Source organism: Aedes albopictus, chromosome 1 (assembly GCF_035046485.1).
Source record: "Aedes albopictus strain Foshan chromosome 1, AalbF5, whole genome shotgun sequence".
Lineage (NCBI taxonomy): Eukaryota > Metazoa > Arthropoda > Insecta > Diptera > Culicidae > Aedes > Aedes albopictus.
Window position 1 is genome coordinate 240,014,860 of NC_085136.1, and position 14,207 is coordinate 240,029,066.

Consider the following 14,207-nt stretch of genomic DNA (forward strand, 5'->3'; position numbering starts at 1 on the left):
TGATGGCAAAGGGCTCCAGGGAGGAATCACCGCGCCCGCCACCCCGAATTCATATCGACGGTGATGAAATCGAGGCGGTTGAAGAATTCGTGTACTTGGGCTCACTGGTGACCGACGACAACGACACCAGCAGAGAAATTCAGAGGCGCATTGTGGCAGGAAATCGTGCCTACTTTGGACTCCGCAGAACTCTACGATCGAATAAAGTTCGCCGTAACACGAAGTTAACCATCTACAAAACGTTGATTAGACCGGTCGTCCTCTATGGGCACGAAACATGGACCCTACGTGCAGAGGGCCAACGCGCCCTTGGAGTTTTCGAACGGAAGGTGTTGCGTACCATCTACGGCGGAGTGCAGATGGAAGACGGGTCTTGGAGAAGGCGAATGAACCACGAGCTGCATCAGCTGCTGGGAGAACCAACCATCGTCCATACCGCAAAAATCGGGAGGCTACGGTGGGCGGGTCACGTCATCAGGATGTCGGATAGCAACCCGACTAAAATGGTTCTCGAGAGTCATCCGACCGGTACAAGAAGACGTGGAGCGCAGCGAGCTAGGTGGGTCGACCAAGTGGAGGACGATCTGCGGACCCTACGCAGAGTGCGGAACTGGAGACAAACAGCCATGGACCGAGTGGAATGGAGGCGGCTACTATGTACAGCAGAGGCCACCCCGGCCTTAGCCTGACCGGTAAGGTAAGGTAAGCCCTAGAAGAGGGAATGAACGCATAAGCGCAACGAGAGCTCATAGCTCATACCACAACGAGGTTATTCAGTGCCCTGAAAAGGACACTGTAAAACGCATAAGCGTAAATAGAGCCTATAGCTCATTGGAGGTAGCTTGCGACGTCATGCGACTTTCAATATGACATAGAAAGGCACGTCATCAAAAGCATCCTCAATATTCAAGAAATCACCCAAGCAAAAACTACGTTTGAGCGAGTGCTTTCTTGAAAACGTATACAACTTTGTGTAAAAGAGTCACTGTGGACATCCCAAATTGGGAGACATGTGAGTTCACATGAACAGGCATGTTAGCCAGACTAACATCACAGATGTGATAATCGACAATGCGTTCTGAACATTTCAGAAAGAACGACGTAACCAGATAAATCTGGAACTTATTCCTTCTTTTTACAACGCACACACCCTTTCGGGATAAAACTACAGAGTAATTTCACGCCATGAAAATACCCAATAAAAAACTACAAGAGTTCAAAATATGTTTGAAAAACTCAAATCCCTCTGGAGAAAAATAGGACAAAGCCCCATTTGCTCCAGGAGATTTGAAGTAAGCAGAGCTTTTAAGTGCCCACTAAATCGATTATATAGCTACAACCCTCGGGGTAGAAGCTAAAGATTCGTAGCTATACAAAAGACTGGTTTATCTGAAGATATTTAGAACTTGAACAGGTCCGAGTTCCATTCAGGAATACCTCTTGCGGTCCGCACAGACCGCAGAGAACAAGCTTCTTTCAAAGCAGTAGCTATGGTATACCACAATGAAGGGCGTTGTAATAACAAAACCATAATGAAACTCCCTTGGAGTAGCAATGGAAGCGAGTTATCCATAAAATGTGATCGCAACCAATTATTACAGGTTCCCTAGCTTGTTGAGCAGGGACGCCTGAATACGCAAAGTTTGCGAAGAAACACTCCAAAGTGCAAAAAGGTCAAATGGAGAGTCCTCATCTGACACATGCCAATCAGTCAACTCATGACAAATTCTGCTCATGCAGAGTTGGGTTAGGTGCAATTCTATGTTAAGTTAACCATGAACTGTACTACCTAAGTATTCCATCAAAATGAAGCAACTCAAATCAATGTTTAAGCTACAGTGACCCCACACAGTTAGAAAATATCACCGACTTCGGTAATGTTTTACCGAAATCTCAACCGTTAAGTTTGTTTTACAGGAAAAATTCGGTTCAGGTTGTAACTTTTACCGAAGTTCGTTAGAGTTTGACAGATAAACGATAATATTTTACCGAAATTTGTTATTTTTCTACAGAATTTCAGTAAAAATCCATTACCGAACGCTCAGCGGTTGAGATTTCGGTAAAAATTACCGAACGCGATTAGCTGTGCACACCGATGAATCACCTTAATTTTGTACACTATTTATGAATCACCATGTTGATCAAATGAGTGATCCATAAACTGTGGTCATTTTTGCCGATTCATAAATTGTGGGGTCACTGTACTTCAGATGCCAAATATCAGCGAAAAGATGCAGAAAACAAGAGCTTGCTTGTAGGCATCCATAAGGAAAGGTTGAAACATACTGTTAACGTTATTCTAAAATATAGCATGCTCGAGGCACGACAGTTCATCTATAATGAAAAAAGCAAAGCTGGGTTCACAAGGTAACCTATACAGAAGTTACCCTACGAAAATGAACTTTTGAAGTAGATCCACTTGGGCTACATCACAGCTAATCGCGTTCGGTAATTTTTACCGAAATCTCAACCGCTGAGCGTTCGGTAATGGATTTTTACTGAAATTCTGTAGAAAAATAACAAATTTCGGTAAAATATTATCGTTTATCTGTCAAACTCTAACGAACTTCGGTAAAAGTTACAACCTGAACCGAATTTTTCCTGTAAAACAAACTTAACGGTTGAGATTTCGGTAAAACATTACCGAAGTCAGTGATATTTTCTAACTGTGTACGCTTTTTACGCTGAAAATTGATCTGAGGTTTCCTTGCCGTAGCCACTACCCAAACTAGACTGGATTACACTCTTCACAATCACAGCACAAAAAGGAAACATCAACGACGAAACAAATTGGTGTCAATTGAAAAACGTTAATGGCGAAAACGCATTAAGCGAACAAGCGAACAAATTTGAGACTTAAGAAGGGCAATTGATTATCTCGGAGAAACGCAAGGTCCACTGCACCATTGCTCCGGTTAGCGCAGTAAGGGCGTAATACTGTGGAGGACGCCCTAATTCTCCACAGGCTCCGTTTGTGGTTAGGTTTTTATTTGACCCCCCTAACCATTCATTCTTTGGCACGGTAAGCATAAAGCCGCATAACACCATGAATTAGGGGTCACCTGTTTAGTGGACTCTTACCACTGGATCAGGCGGTCCGTAGTGTTATTCTTAGCCAATTGAGACAACCGCTACCGACACTACACAGCTATCTAGGCTTATCGGGAAAAGAAGTTAACATTAATGGTCAACTTCCAAACGAACCCGAACAGCCAACAAAAGCCTAGAGCTCAAGCGCGATAAGGAGCGCAAGGGCACCGCCTACATAAGTCTGGCGGAAGAGGTCCTTGATGAAGGGGTCGATGTGAGGGCCCTTACAGCAGAGGCAACTCTGAAGGTGAAGAACCTAGACAAGGCCACCGAAGCGAAATAGCTCGTCACAGCACTGCGGCAACAGTGCGAGGTGTAGGTGGCCACCGCAGCCGTTCGGTTACGGAAGGGGCCGGCAGGGACACAGGTACCCAGGTAACCAATAAGCATTTGAATAAGCCGTATTTTTGTTCTAAATCTGCATTCGACCTGCCTACTGCCATATCATAGCAGTTGGACTGCTAGACTGCCCTATATTAGCAATTGAAATGCTACTTAAAATCTGACAGCAGTTATGTAGCTTTTCAAATGCACGGTATGTTTGGGTTACCAAGCAGCATAACTTCTACTTCATTGCCATTGCTAAGTGAAATGAGTGATGTTGAACCCACAACACATTTTCACTTTCTAATTTTCGTGCCTCGGCTATGGAAGCCATTATCATTCTGTCATTTATAGGTAGCCACGAAAACAACACTGGAAAACAACAAGCTTTGGCAAATGGTTAGTTTCCTAGTAGGATGTTGGGGTCAATATAACCTGGACGTGCACTAAGCCATCGTGGTGCGAGAAACCTAACATCTTAAAAGAGTTAATTATCAGCACATCCCGAGCCTATAGCATATCGCTTTCGCGACGAACCAGCACAATTGTGCTGTTGAGCAGTAACAGGTTTGCATATTTTTTTATCTGTGCAGACTTTGTTTTAAGTGATGTAAACTGTTTCCATAATTCAGCCATCACTTGTACTTGTACGTGTGTAAACAAACTTTTGTTTTCGTTGCCTGTGGGATTTACTACAACAAGGTAAACAAAAAGTGGACAAAAATCGTAAAACATGAAAAAGTTTTATCTATCGCATATTTTTCATTTCCGATTTATAAAGGCAATCAAAGCTAAAAATCGAAAGATAAAGAGAAGTTCTTTCAAATGAGCAAAAATAATTGTTGGTTTGTTAGGAAATCTAAAAGTTCTGGAGATCCAAAGTTGAGCCATTTGTATGGAGATTTCACTTTTTTGCGCTCCGTCACGAAAGGGATATATAACGAAGCAGCTGCTGATGTAACATTCAAGCCTCAAACAGATCAAAAATCAACGCACATTATCAAAATCATCTTCAGCTTACCCTGTAGCGCGGTTATGCACCATCGTCAACCCGAGCATCGAGGGATCAAATCGCAATTTCGCCGAAAAAAAAACAACTTTTCAAAACGTGCCCCAAGCCCCAAAATATGCACAGGAGAGAAAGGATAAAAATAGAAGAGACATAAAATGGGCAGGGGAAAATATTTTTGTTTTTGACAATGTGAGGGATAGGAAATTTTGGCATTTAATCAGCCGTGCATTGGGTCTAAACCTGCATTTAATTAGCACTTATGGCGCATATACGGTAAATAAGCTTTTAATGACCTGCTGTAAAGGCGCATATAGTGCCGAATTAATGCCATTTTAACTGCTTATTGGTTACCTGGGTAGCCTTGGTTCAGCTACCTGTGGCGGACGTAAATAAGTCCTTTTAAGCAGGGAAGATGAAGGTAGACTGCCCAAGTAACAAAACTAGCTGAATAACAGTTTCTTAAGCTACAGCTTGCTTAAGAGTGGTTTGTTCCACTCTTGTACAGCAAAAATGTTTGTTGGGTGGTGAGTACGTTGTCTGACCTAGCACGAGCCATAACATGTTTGTTTCTGGAATCAGAACACGAGTCATGGGAACGCAAAGACCCTGACAGGAGCAATCGGTGTAGGATATGCTTCGCCGATGACCATAAAGCACAAGGCTGGACGGGACCACCCTTTTGTCTGATTTGTACAGGAAAATCCGTGAATAACAGGAGACTTTTATGCCTGGGCCGTGGAATAAGGAAACCGTTTCACAAACCAGCGGGGTCAGATCCTGCTAGAGATACTGGCCATACTAGATGTCGACTTTGCTAATGACGGTACCAAGAGTACCTTCAGTCGAAACGGTGCGGAGTCGATTGTTGACGACGTTACTTTTTGTAGTCCTAGCCTAAGAAATAGTTCGAACAGGAGAGTAGACGATAGCTACACTCACAGCGTGGTTTGCAACAGTATCGACTACAACAACAGGCCGCGGGTAGAGGAAGAGGTGGCTAGGCCAAGGCCAAGCCCTCACAGGTGGTAGGCATCGTAATTCGACGAAGGTGTATTTAGGGAGGCACTCCGCCATGGGCGAAACCTACTTGGTTCAGATGGCGACGAACTGGTAGCGGTGCTCTCGCGTGTGTGCGATACGACCATGCCTAGGCGAGCCCACCCTAGCAATCGGAGACCACCGGCTTACTGGTGGACTCATGCGATTGCGGACCTGCACGACGCCTGCCTACGGGCTAGGCGGCAGATGCAGCGAGCACGATCTGAGGAAGGGCGACACGAACGACGGGTGGTGTTCCCCGCTGCAAAAGCCGCGCTGAAGACCGAGCTAAGTGCAAGCAAAATGGCCTGCTTCGAAGGTCTCTGTAAAAGTGCCAATGCAAATCCGTGGGGTGCTGCCTACAGGATCATGATGGCCGAAACGAGAGGTGAAATGGATCCTAGAGAACAATCTCCGGAGATGTTGGAGGGGGTTGAAGCTATTACCGTGCCATGACCCTAGTCCTTGGTCTCCTTTCGTAGGACAGCCGGGAACTGAGACTGACGATGAGGAGAGGGTCACCGATGTGGAACTTGCAGGGATAACAAAAGCCCGTAGCGTAAGCAAGGTCTCAGGTCCGAAAGGAGTTCCGAACCTGGCCTTAAAAGTAGCTATTGCAGATGCTCCCAAGATGCTATGCAGAAGGGAGTTTTGAAGTGGCAGAGCTTCGTTCTTTTGTCACAGGCGGGGAAACCACCGTGATAGCTACCGTGATAAGCTGGAAAGTACTTATAGGCTTGTGAATATTACGCAACTCACTATAACAATCCGTTTCCGACATTCTTAGCAAACTGCATAGGAATCACTTGGCACGATACGGGACCTCGTAATACAGGCGGCTGGCTCCGCCAAAGCTCCACTCCTCAATGAGGTAGCGACACACTCACTGTCTCGTCATGATGATTGCTGTCACCGATGCTTATTAGGGGAAGGACACGCAAGGGGTATATCACTAATCATTATTCACACCCCACAAGGCTAATGTGCAAGCGCATACCGTACCAAGTCACATGATGCGCTTCGCGTTATCACTGGTGTGGTGCTTTTCGGTATCCTTATTTGGGAGGACATAGAGTGCATCGAAATGCGCGACACGAGGGGCATACGCAGTACTGCCAGGTTGGCTTCCATGGTCATATGGCAGCGCACGTGCGACAGTTCCTCCCAAGCCCGTGCACAAGGGAGGGGTTTTGTTGGTTAAACCCATCCCATTGCTGATGTTGCCTTCCACCAAAGGAAGGTGGATAGAGGGTAGATAGTTGGGTTAATAGGCACCATGGGGAAGCAACATTCCACCTGACTTAGGTCTCTTCGGGCCATGGTTGCTTCCGTCCGACAGTATCTACATCGTTTCGATCATGCGAGTTCTCCCGAATGTCTGGTTTGTCCTGGTTTTATTCGTGTTTCTGCGTTCTCGCACAATGCGTGACCGCATGCTTGCCATATGCGGGGAGAACCCAACTCCGGACAATTTGTCCAGAGGATACCGTTTCAACGGCTATCACGCACATCGTCTTGCAGCCACAGAGGAGGTGGTAGGGTAAACAGGTATAATATGCCCCCCCTAAGCAGAAATGGCAATATACCTGAAACTGGCGCCTTATTCCATCTATTGTTCACTGCAAATCGTTGTTACTAAAGTTAGTGAAGTGTTGCATGCAAACTTTGCCTTTGGAGAGGTAGCAATGGAAGCTTTGAAACGTTTTTCGAAAACGTTCCAAAATTTACCCTTTTCAAAACAAACGGGGCAATACGCCCCATCAAAAGAAAAACGTCCAGCCCCGTGATAAAACTGTCCCAGGGGATAATTCCACCACATGCTTTTCCTAGGAGGGTCTTTCAACAAATGTTTAACTGCATAAAAGTTGCAAAGTAACACAAGCGAACAGAATTAGCTTCGTTTACAATGAAGTCAGCTCACAAGAGGTAAAATATTACGTCAAAAGCATTGATTTCAGACTTTTCGATATTTTTATTGCTATTCTGTACCAATCCACGAATGGATCAGCTTGATGGCAATAATTCTTCAATATTTGAGATTTCTAATCGACCACACATGCGAAAAGCGCTTGAATCGCTAGAAAATGAAGAGGGGCGTTTTGCCCCGGTGGGGCGCATTATACCCTTTTACCCTACGTGGACTCGGAGAATGGCAAGTTTAAACGCTATACAAGAGGTGGTCCAAGGGTTCAGAGTCGTCTAGGTAGTCGAAATCGATGCTAACAGCGATTAAGTGGTCGCGGAGAGGAAGTCCCGGTAGCGTCAACTGGGTTGGATCCGAGCCCGCGGTTGGGAAGGGATCCCCGGTAAGGGCCAGGGCATAAATTTCCCAAATGGAGGAAAACGTGACTCTGAAGCCGACCTCAAAGCCGGGGCAGGTGGAGACCCTACTGTCAGCAACCTCCTGGTCTAGCTCCCAAGCAACACACATGTCATATTATAGTTACGGCAGCGCAAGTTTTGGTTGTATAAAAGTTATTTTGACGTTATTTTAACATTATGTTAAAATTACGTAAAATTGACTTCTATACAACCAAAACTTGCGCTGCCGTAACTGTTATATGACATGTGTGTTGCTTGGGCTGATAGGGCTGAAGGGTAGTGATACCCTTGCCTTCAGCAGGTAAGATCGGGTTGCACGTAGGCATCAGTTCTTAATGCTTGCAAAACAGTTGGGCGCGGGCGTGAGGTTTACCCTGCCCACCTCCCGAGGACAAATGGAGTGGTGAGGACTACTCGGGAAACTGGCTAAACCCCAGCATGCTACCTTGGTGGACTCCTCAAAGCGAGTCATCGATGTTTGTTGCTGCAGGTTACACAGCTACCCTTGAAGGTGCGATGGCCCTTCTCTGAAGCAATACCTTTTTGTGTGAGTCCAGAGAGACGTAATGTTTGGCAACCATGGGAATATGTTTAGTGAGTTGAGAAGAGAGTAGTCCTGGCTTTTGTTGTAGAAGACGGAACTTCCTGTTCAGGTCTCTGTTGAAAATTTAGAAGAAAAAAAGCTGTAACGATCTAAAGATTTGACTGTAAAAATTTTCGGATATTGACAAATAAAAACCTCTTTAAGTAACATGAATGTGCTATAAAATTATATTGCTATTTACAAACTTACATTGCTAACTAGTAAACTTGCCCTTCAATCACAGCATCAACTCTTCCCGGAGTCCTTAACCGTCAGATTACTCACGACCACTACCTTAGCTGCTGGCGGCAGTTTATCACCCTTGTTCACGTCGAATGACCCGAACCGTTTGCCCCCGAAAGGCGATCGTTCATGAAGCCACCGCACTGCCGGATGCAACATCTTCGTATTGTACGCATCGACACTGCTCCACGTGGCTAAACTAAACACTAAACCCACGGCTACCGTCAGGATGGTTCCGAACACTCCGTAGTACATGTACGACACGGAGTAGATCCGGTATAGGAACGAGTCACCTTGGACGGCCATGGGCATTATCCTACTCATCTGGTCCACTACGATGTACGAGGTACTGTTGGTTAGAAACGGGGCATCACTGACGCAGCCTTCGATCGAGGTCGATAGCAGCGAATCGTACACTTCTACGTACATCATACGACCGGTAACGATCCACACGGTCACACCATGGGAAACCAGCATCCCGAGAGCTGCTCCTTTCCAGTTGGCAAATGGCACGAACATTGCGAGAATGAAGACACCTAGAAGAGGTCCCGAGGTTGCCGATAGGACAAGAACTGAAGATTCGATGACTCCGGAGAGAAGTCCGACGAGAAATCCTACGCCAAGAATGAGGATGGCATAGATGGTGCCAACAAGTTTGATCACTGTCAGTTGATAGCTGTCGGCCTTTTTCCGGAAACCTGGAAGAAGTGAGAGAAAATCTTCCCAGGTGACCGTTGCGAGGGAATTGATGTTCGAGATGTTTAGAGTGAGAGCCCCGTTGAAGAGCGTTCCAACGAAGAGTCCCCATACCCCTGGAACTTTGGAAAAGTAGTCCATTATGAAGTAGGGTAGAATTTGATCCATTTTTTCGATGTTGCCGGCTTTAAGAGGATCGCAAGTGTGATATAAAGCAAAGATTCCCATTCCCACGAGCCAAGGAAGCGAAAACAGTACCGCTACCAGAGGAATATTGACGAGCATGGTCTGTCGGATTTTGCGCAGAGTCGGCATGCTGAGGTATCGCTGAACGAAGTTCTGTTGGCATCCCAACAAACTAAGCGACATGAACAATTCGCCAAGCCAAGCCGAAGTGGTCGTCACCCGGAGGTGCAGGTCGGCTGCAAAGTTGAAGAAGTTCATGCGTCCTGCCTGGGCTCCGATTGCAACTACCTGGTCCACTCCGCCGCTCTTGACGCAACAATAGATAACGATTCCGACCAGCATGGCCGTCATGCTGAGACTCTGGATGACGTCGGCGGCCACGGCTGCCTTCATGCCTCCAAGCGCATTGAAGAATATACTGATGCAGGTGATACAGAGGAGCGATGCCCAGTACGGCACTCCGATGATGGTGTTCAAGGCTACCGTTGGGGTGTAGATGGTGACCCCTAGACTGAGAAGTGTACGGAGGATGTACGTCCCGGAGGCGAGGCAACGCACCAGACGGCTGTTGAATCTGGAAAATGGAATAAATAAGTAGAAAATGCAATTACTTTAAATGTCCTAGAATCCATATACACCCATCCGTCTTACCTCAACTCCAGATACTGATACACCGAAGTGATTCCCAGGTCGAAGTACACCGGAATGAACACGAAGCATACGATCGGATAGGCGGTCATCATTCCGTACAGTGTTTCCCACATGGCCGTCCCCCGGTAGAAGAACTCGCTCGGGTAACCGAGTACCGAGATAACTCCGAGGGTACCCCGAGCAATCGACAGCATCATCGCTAGCATCGAAATGTGACCGGCGCCGAAGACATAGTCCTCCTTTGTTTTGACCCTGCGGCTGCATAATCGCTTGCGGATCGGTATTAGAGCGGACACCACTACGAACACCACAAACGCCAGGTAGTTCCATAGGTTGCTCACGGTGGTCGGCTCCTCCAGCTGCCGTTGCTGCAAGAAAAAAATAGAGATCATTCAATGCTTTGTTCAACGATCATTAGTTGACCACACATTCGAGAAGCAAACAAGTTGACCAGATTTCGTAAAAACTATACCACGGCCGTCAAATCCCAACTCAGTGCAAACACTGTCTAGAAGGTTATTTAGAACATTCGTAATTCGTAAGAAGGTGGATGATAGCCCAAGTTCAACCGTTCTAAATTATGTTTTCGAACTCATTCGATCAATGATCGCCGGAAATACGGTGACCCTTCAAAGTGACACCGTTGCACAAGTTCAACTTAATAATTTGCACGGTTTAAACTATACACTTTTCTTTATGGATTCCAGATAACCGATAGCCCCTCGCCACGCGGTTCCCATAGTTAGCGCAGTAATTTGTCGCGGCTCCAGTCAACAACGTGTTGTACGGCTCTAGCTAGCATTCACCGTGACGTCTCAGTGCTAGGTGAGCGCAACGCGCTTTGTTTTGCCATGTGCGTTGTTTTGTCTGTTCCAGCCGTCGTCGGTCGATGAAACCACACACAAATGAGGCGCATGGTCAAGCCGGCTGTTTTGATTAAATGTGATAACTTCTGGTAATAATCCTGCGACACGTTTGCCCTTTATTTAGCTCATCTTGGGTGTGCAGTTGTTTCTCAAATTGATGCTAACAAATTGAATGGACAACGCCTAACGTCCATCCGTTCATTTGTTGAGGACTACAGTCTACGTCATAGGTTCCCAAACTTTCAGGTCGCGCGACCCCCTTTTGCCAGCAGACGTAGTTCTCGCGACCCCCCATAGAAATTCCCTCATTTATTGTCTGTTACAGTAAAATTTTTTACTATCCCTCGCGACCCCCTGATTGAAGGCCGGCGACCCCCCTGGGGGGTCGCGACCCACAGTTCGGGAAACCATGGTCTACGTATTTCAACGATTTTTTACTTGTCTCTTTTTTTCAATAACGCCCCAATGTAGATTGATACTTGTGTCTAGCAATTATAGTTTTGTTTTTGGAGGAAATCCCAGTAGAGAACTCATAGCTACCAGGCATGTAAGGTAAGCCCTGATCCCTAAGATTGTGGACTGGTGTCAACATTAGCTAGTCTCGGCGCCAGCCTTGAAAATTATACAGATGCGAGTCAATGTCTTTATATTATAAACAAATGAGAGGTAAAAAACTTTCACAGATATCTTTTTGCGTTGATATATTAAAGACCACCAATCGAAACAAGTAGCGAAGACGGCAGCAAACGGAAAAAAGACCCCTGCAATTGTAGCTTCGAAACGTGAAACAGGCCTTTCAACTCGTTTCAGGAGGTTCCGGTGGGTTTCAGAGCAATTCTGGGGGTTTCCAGCGAGTCTCAGAATTTTAAGAAGAGCTTCAGAGGGATTCCAGAAGAGTTTAAAGACATTTCATTCAATACGTTTCAGAGAGTTCCAGGGGCCTTCATCAGAGTTTAAGGGAGGTTGCAAATGGTCTTCAATGTATTTCAGTGGAATTCAGGGGCATCGATAGAGTTTAAGGGAGTTTATGGGGTAGTCTCAAGGGGTTATGTGGGTTTTCAAAGCGTTTCAAGCCCTTTCAGTAGACTTCAGGGGGTGCATACAAATTTCATTCGTGATATCGTGAGAGATCACTAGTTACGCCTGTAGATTCGATGACCTATACCCAAAGGTGTTCTTGGAGATCCTAAACAGTTATTGAACTTACTACTTTATCGATCATAGCTGCATGAGGCTGTGAAAGCATTAATTTGGTTCATAGTGATTCAAATAATCAATAGTTATGTGGAGTGAACCTGGTGTGATGGTTAGATCTCGTGACTAAATATCACGCCCAGGACCTAGGGTCTGATACCATTACCGACAAACCCACAACATGTGAGTTCTCCCTTTTTAAGGAAAGTAAAGTGTGGGTCCCGAAATGCACTAGCCCCGGGTTGAAAAACTTGTTAATAAAGAAATAAAAGAAAAACACTGCTTATGCTTTTAGTTCCAAATGATCGATACTTAAGGGAGTTTTTGGATACCCTTAGACTTCCTCACCTTGCAACTTGAACTCGCCTCAACCCGTTACCACCCCCAAGATTGCTCATAATTTGAATCTTCAAATAAATTTGTTATCAATTTCCTCCAGTAGTTTTGCTGTGGGATTACTTCATGAATATTTCTGGGCATTTTTTTTTTAATATCGTACAAATTGGGCCGAAGGGTCTCAGATTTTCATGAAACTTTTTCCACAGGCAAGTCTCATGGATATATGAACAAAAAAAATTGAGAAAAATTCAGGGTCGTCTATTTTCCCGGAAAACTCAAGTGGAAAATTTTTGTTTTCCCCTGACACTACTTACTTTGAAAAATCATAACTCAAGAACGAAGCATCGTAGAAACAAAGGTTTTTTTACAAAATGAATGCAAATTTTCTCAGGAATCCAAAAAAAATATGAACTGGAAAAAGTTTCCCACAAAATTTTCCACAGTGGAGAAAATTCGTGAAGAAAAGCCAGAAAAACTGTGCCCAAACTCACGGAAAATTTTCGAAAAAATATTTTTGAGTAGGTTATTAAGGGCCTTAATCGCTGAAATTTTTGGAATGCACTTTTTTTCGTTTTCGAGTTATGGCAAATTTTGTTGAAAAATGTCCAAATGTGCCATAAAAGCATTCTCTTTGAAAAATCATTCCTCTAGAAAGATGCATCGTAGAAACAAAGTTTTTAATGAAAACGGAAGCAAATTTTCTCAGAAATTCAAAAAAAAATATGAAGTGGAAAAAGTTTTCCACAAAATTTTGCACCGTTGAGAAAATTCATAAAGAAAAGCCGGAAAAAATATGCCCGAACTCGCGGAAAATTTTCGAAAAAAATATTTTTGAGAAGGTAATTTAATAAGCTTACCTTTTTGGAATGTACTTTTTTTTCGTTACTAAGTTATGGGCAATTTTGTGAAAATGACCATGTAAGCCTATATTATATGGTCATTTTTCACAAAATTTGCCATAACTCAGGTACGAAAATTAAGTGCATTCCAAAAATTTCAGCGATCAAAGCTTATGAAATTACCTCTCAAAAATATTTTTTTCGAAAATTTTCCGCGAGTTCGGGCAAAGTTTTCCGGCTTTTCTTTATGAATTTCCTCAACGGCAAGGATGGAAGAAAATCACTTCTAGTGACAAATGATACAGGATACGAACAATCCAAGATTGCCTTTGCTCTTGCAGTAGCATGATGCCGACACCCTCACCCCGTGCTTGTATCATGGGATCATAGGCAATCAAAGTATCTGATGCACGCTTTATCATGGGATCACACGTTATCAGATCATGTTACAAGTCGCGATAAATATTATTCATCACGATTTAAACCTGGATTTAAACCTCTTATGGATCAATAAACAGAATTGATGATGAAAAACAATACATTCATTGGCATATCTTGGTATTAGAGCAACAAGAATGCGCAAAAAGTGAATGATTTTCGGTATTTATCATTTCGACGTCATGATAACGATTGCATCATGGCCGCACATGCCTCGCGATTCAATTTTCGCGGAGCGTGGTTTGTTATAATGCTTGACGACAACGTTCTATCGTTGTTGCTATGATCGCGCGATGTGCTTCAACCGCGACACATTCGGGATTTTATCATGATCACTAGATTTCCATCCTTGCTCAACGGTGGAAAATTTTGTGGAAAACTTTTTC

General features: G+C 44.6%; 1 protein-coding gene across 2 annotated transcripts in view; it reads right to left on the reverse strand.

Annotated features, from left to right (window-relative positions):
- Nucleotides 1-8,534: 8,534 nt before the first annotated feature.
- The window catches only part of LOC115259568 (sodium-coupled monocarboxylate transporter 1), a 41,872-nt gene continuing 36,199 nt past the window's right edge, over nt 8,535-14,207 (reverse strand). For both annotated transcript variants that reach the window (XM_029860276.2, XM_029860277.2), the window contains exons 2-3: nt 10,146-10,513; nt 8,535-10,068 (exon numbers count right to left, since the gene is read on the reverse strand). In XM_029860276.2, the coding sequence (XP_029716136.1) occupies nt 8,616-10,068; nt 10,146-10,513 (1,821 nt within the window). In that variant the 3' untranslated portion in view covers nt 8,535-8,615. The remainder of the gene's footprint in view (nt 10,069-10,145; nt 10,514-14,207) is intronic.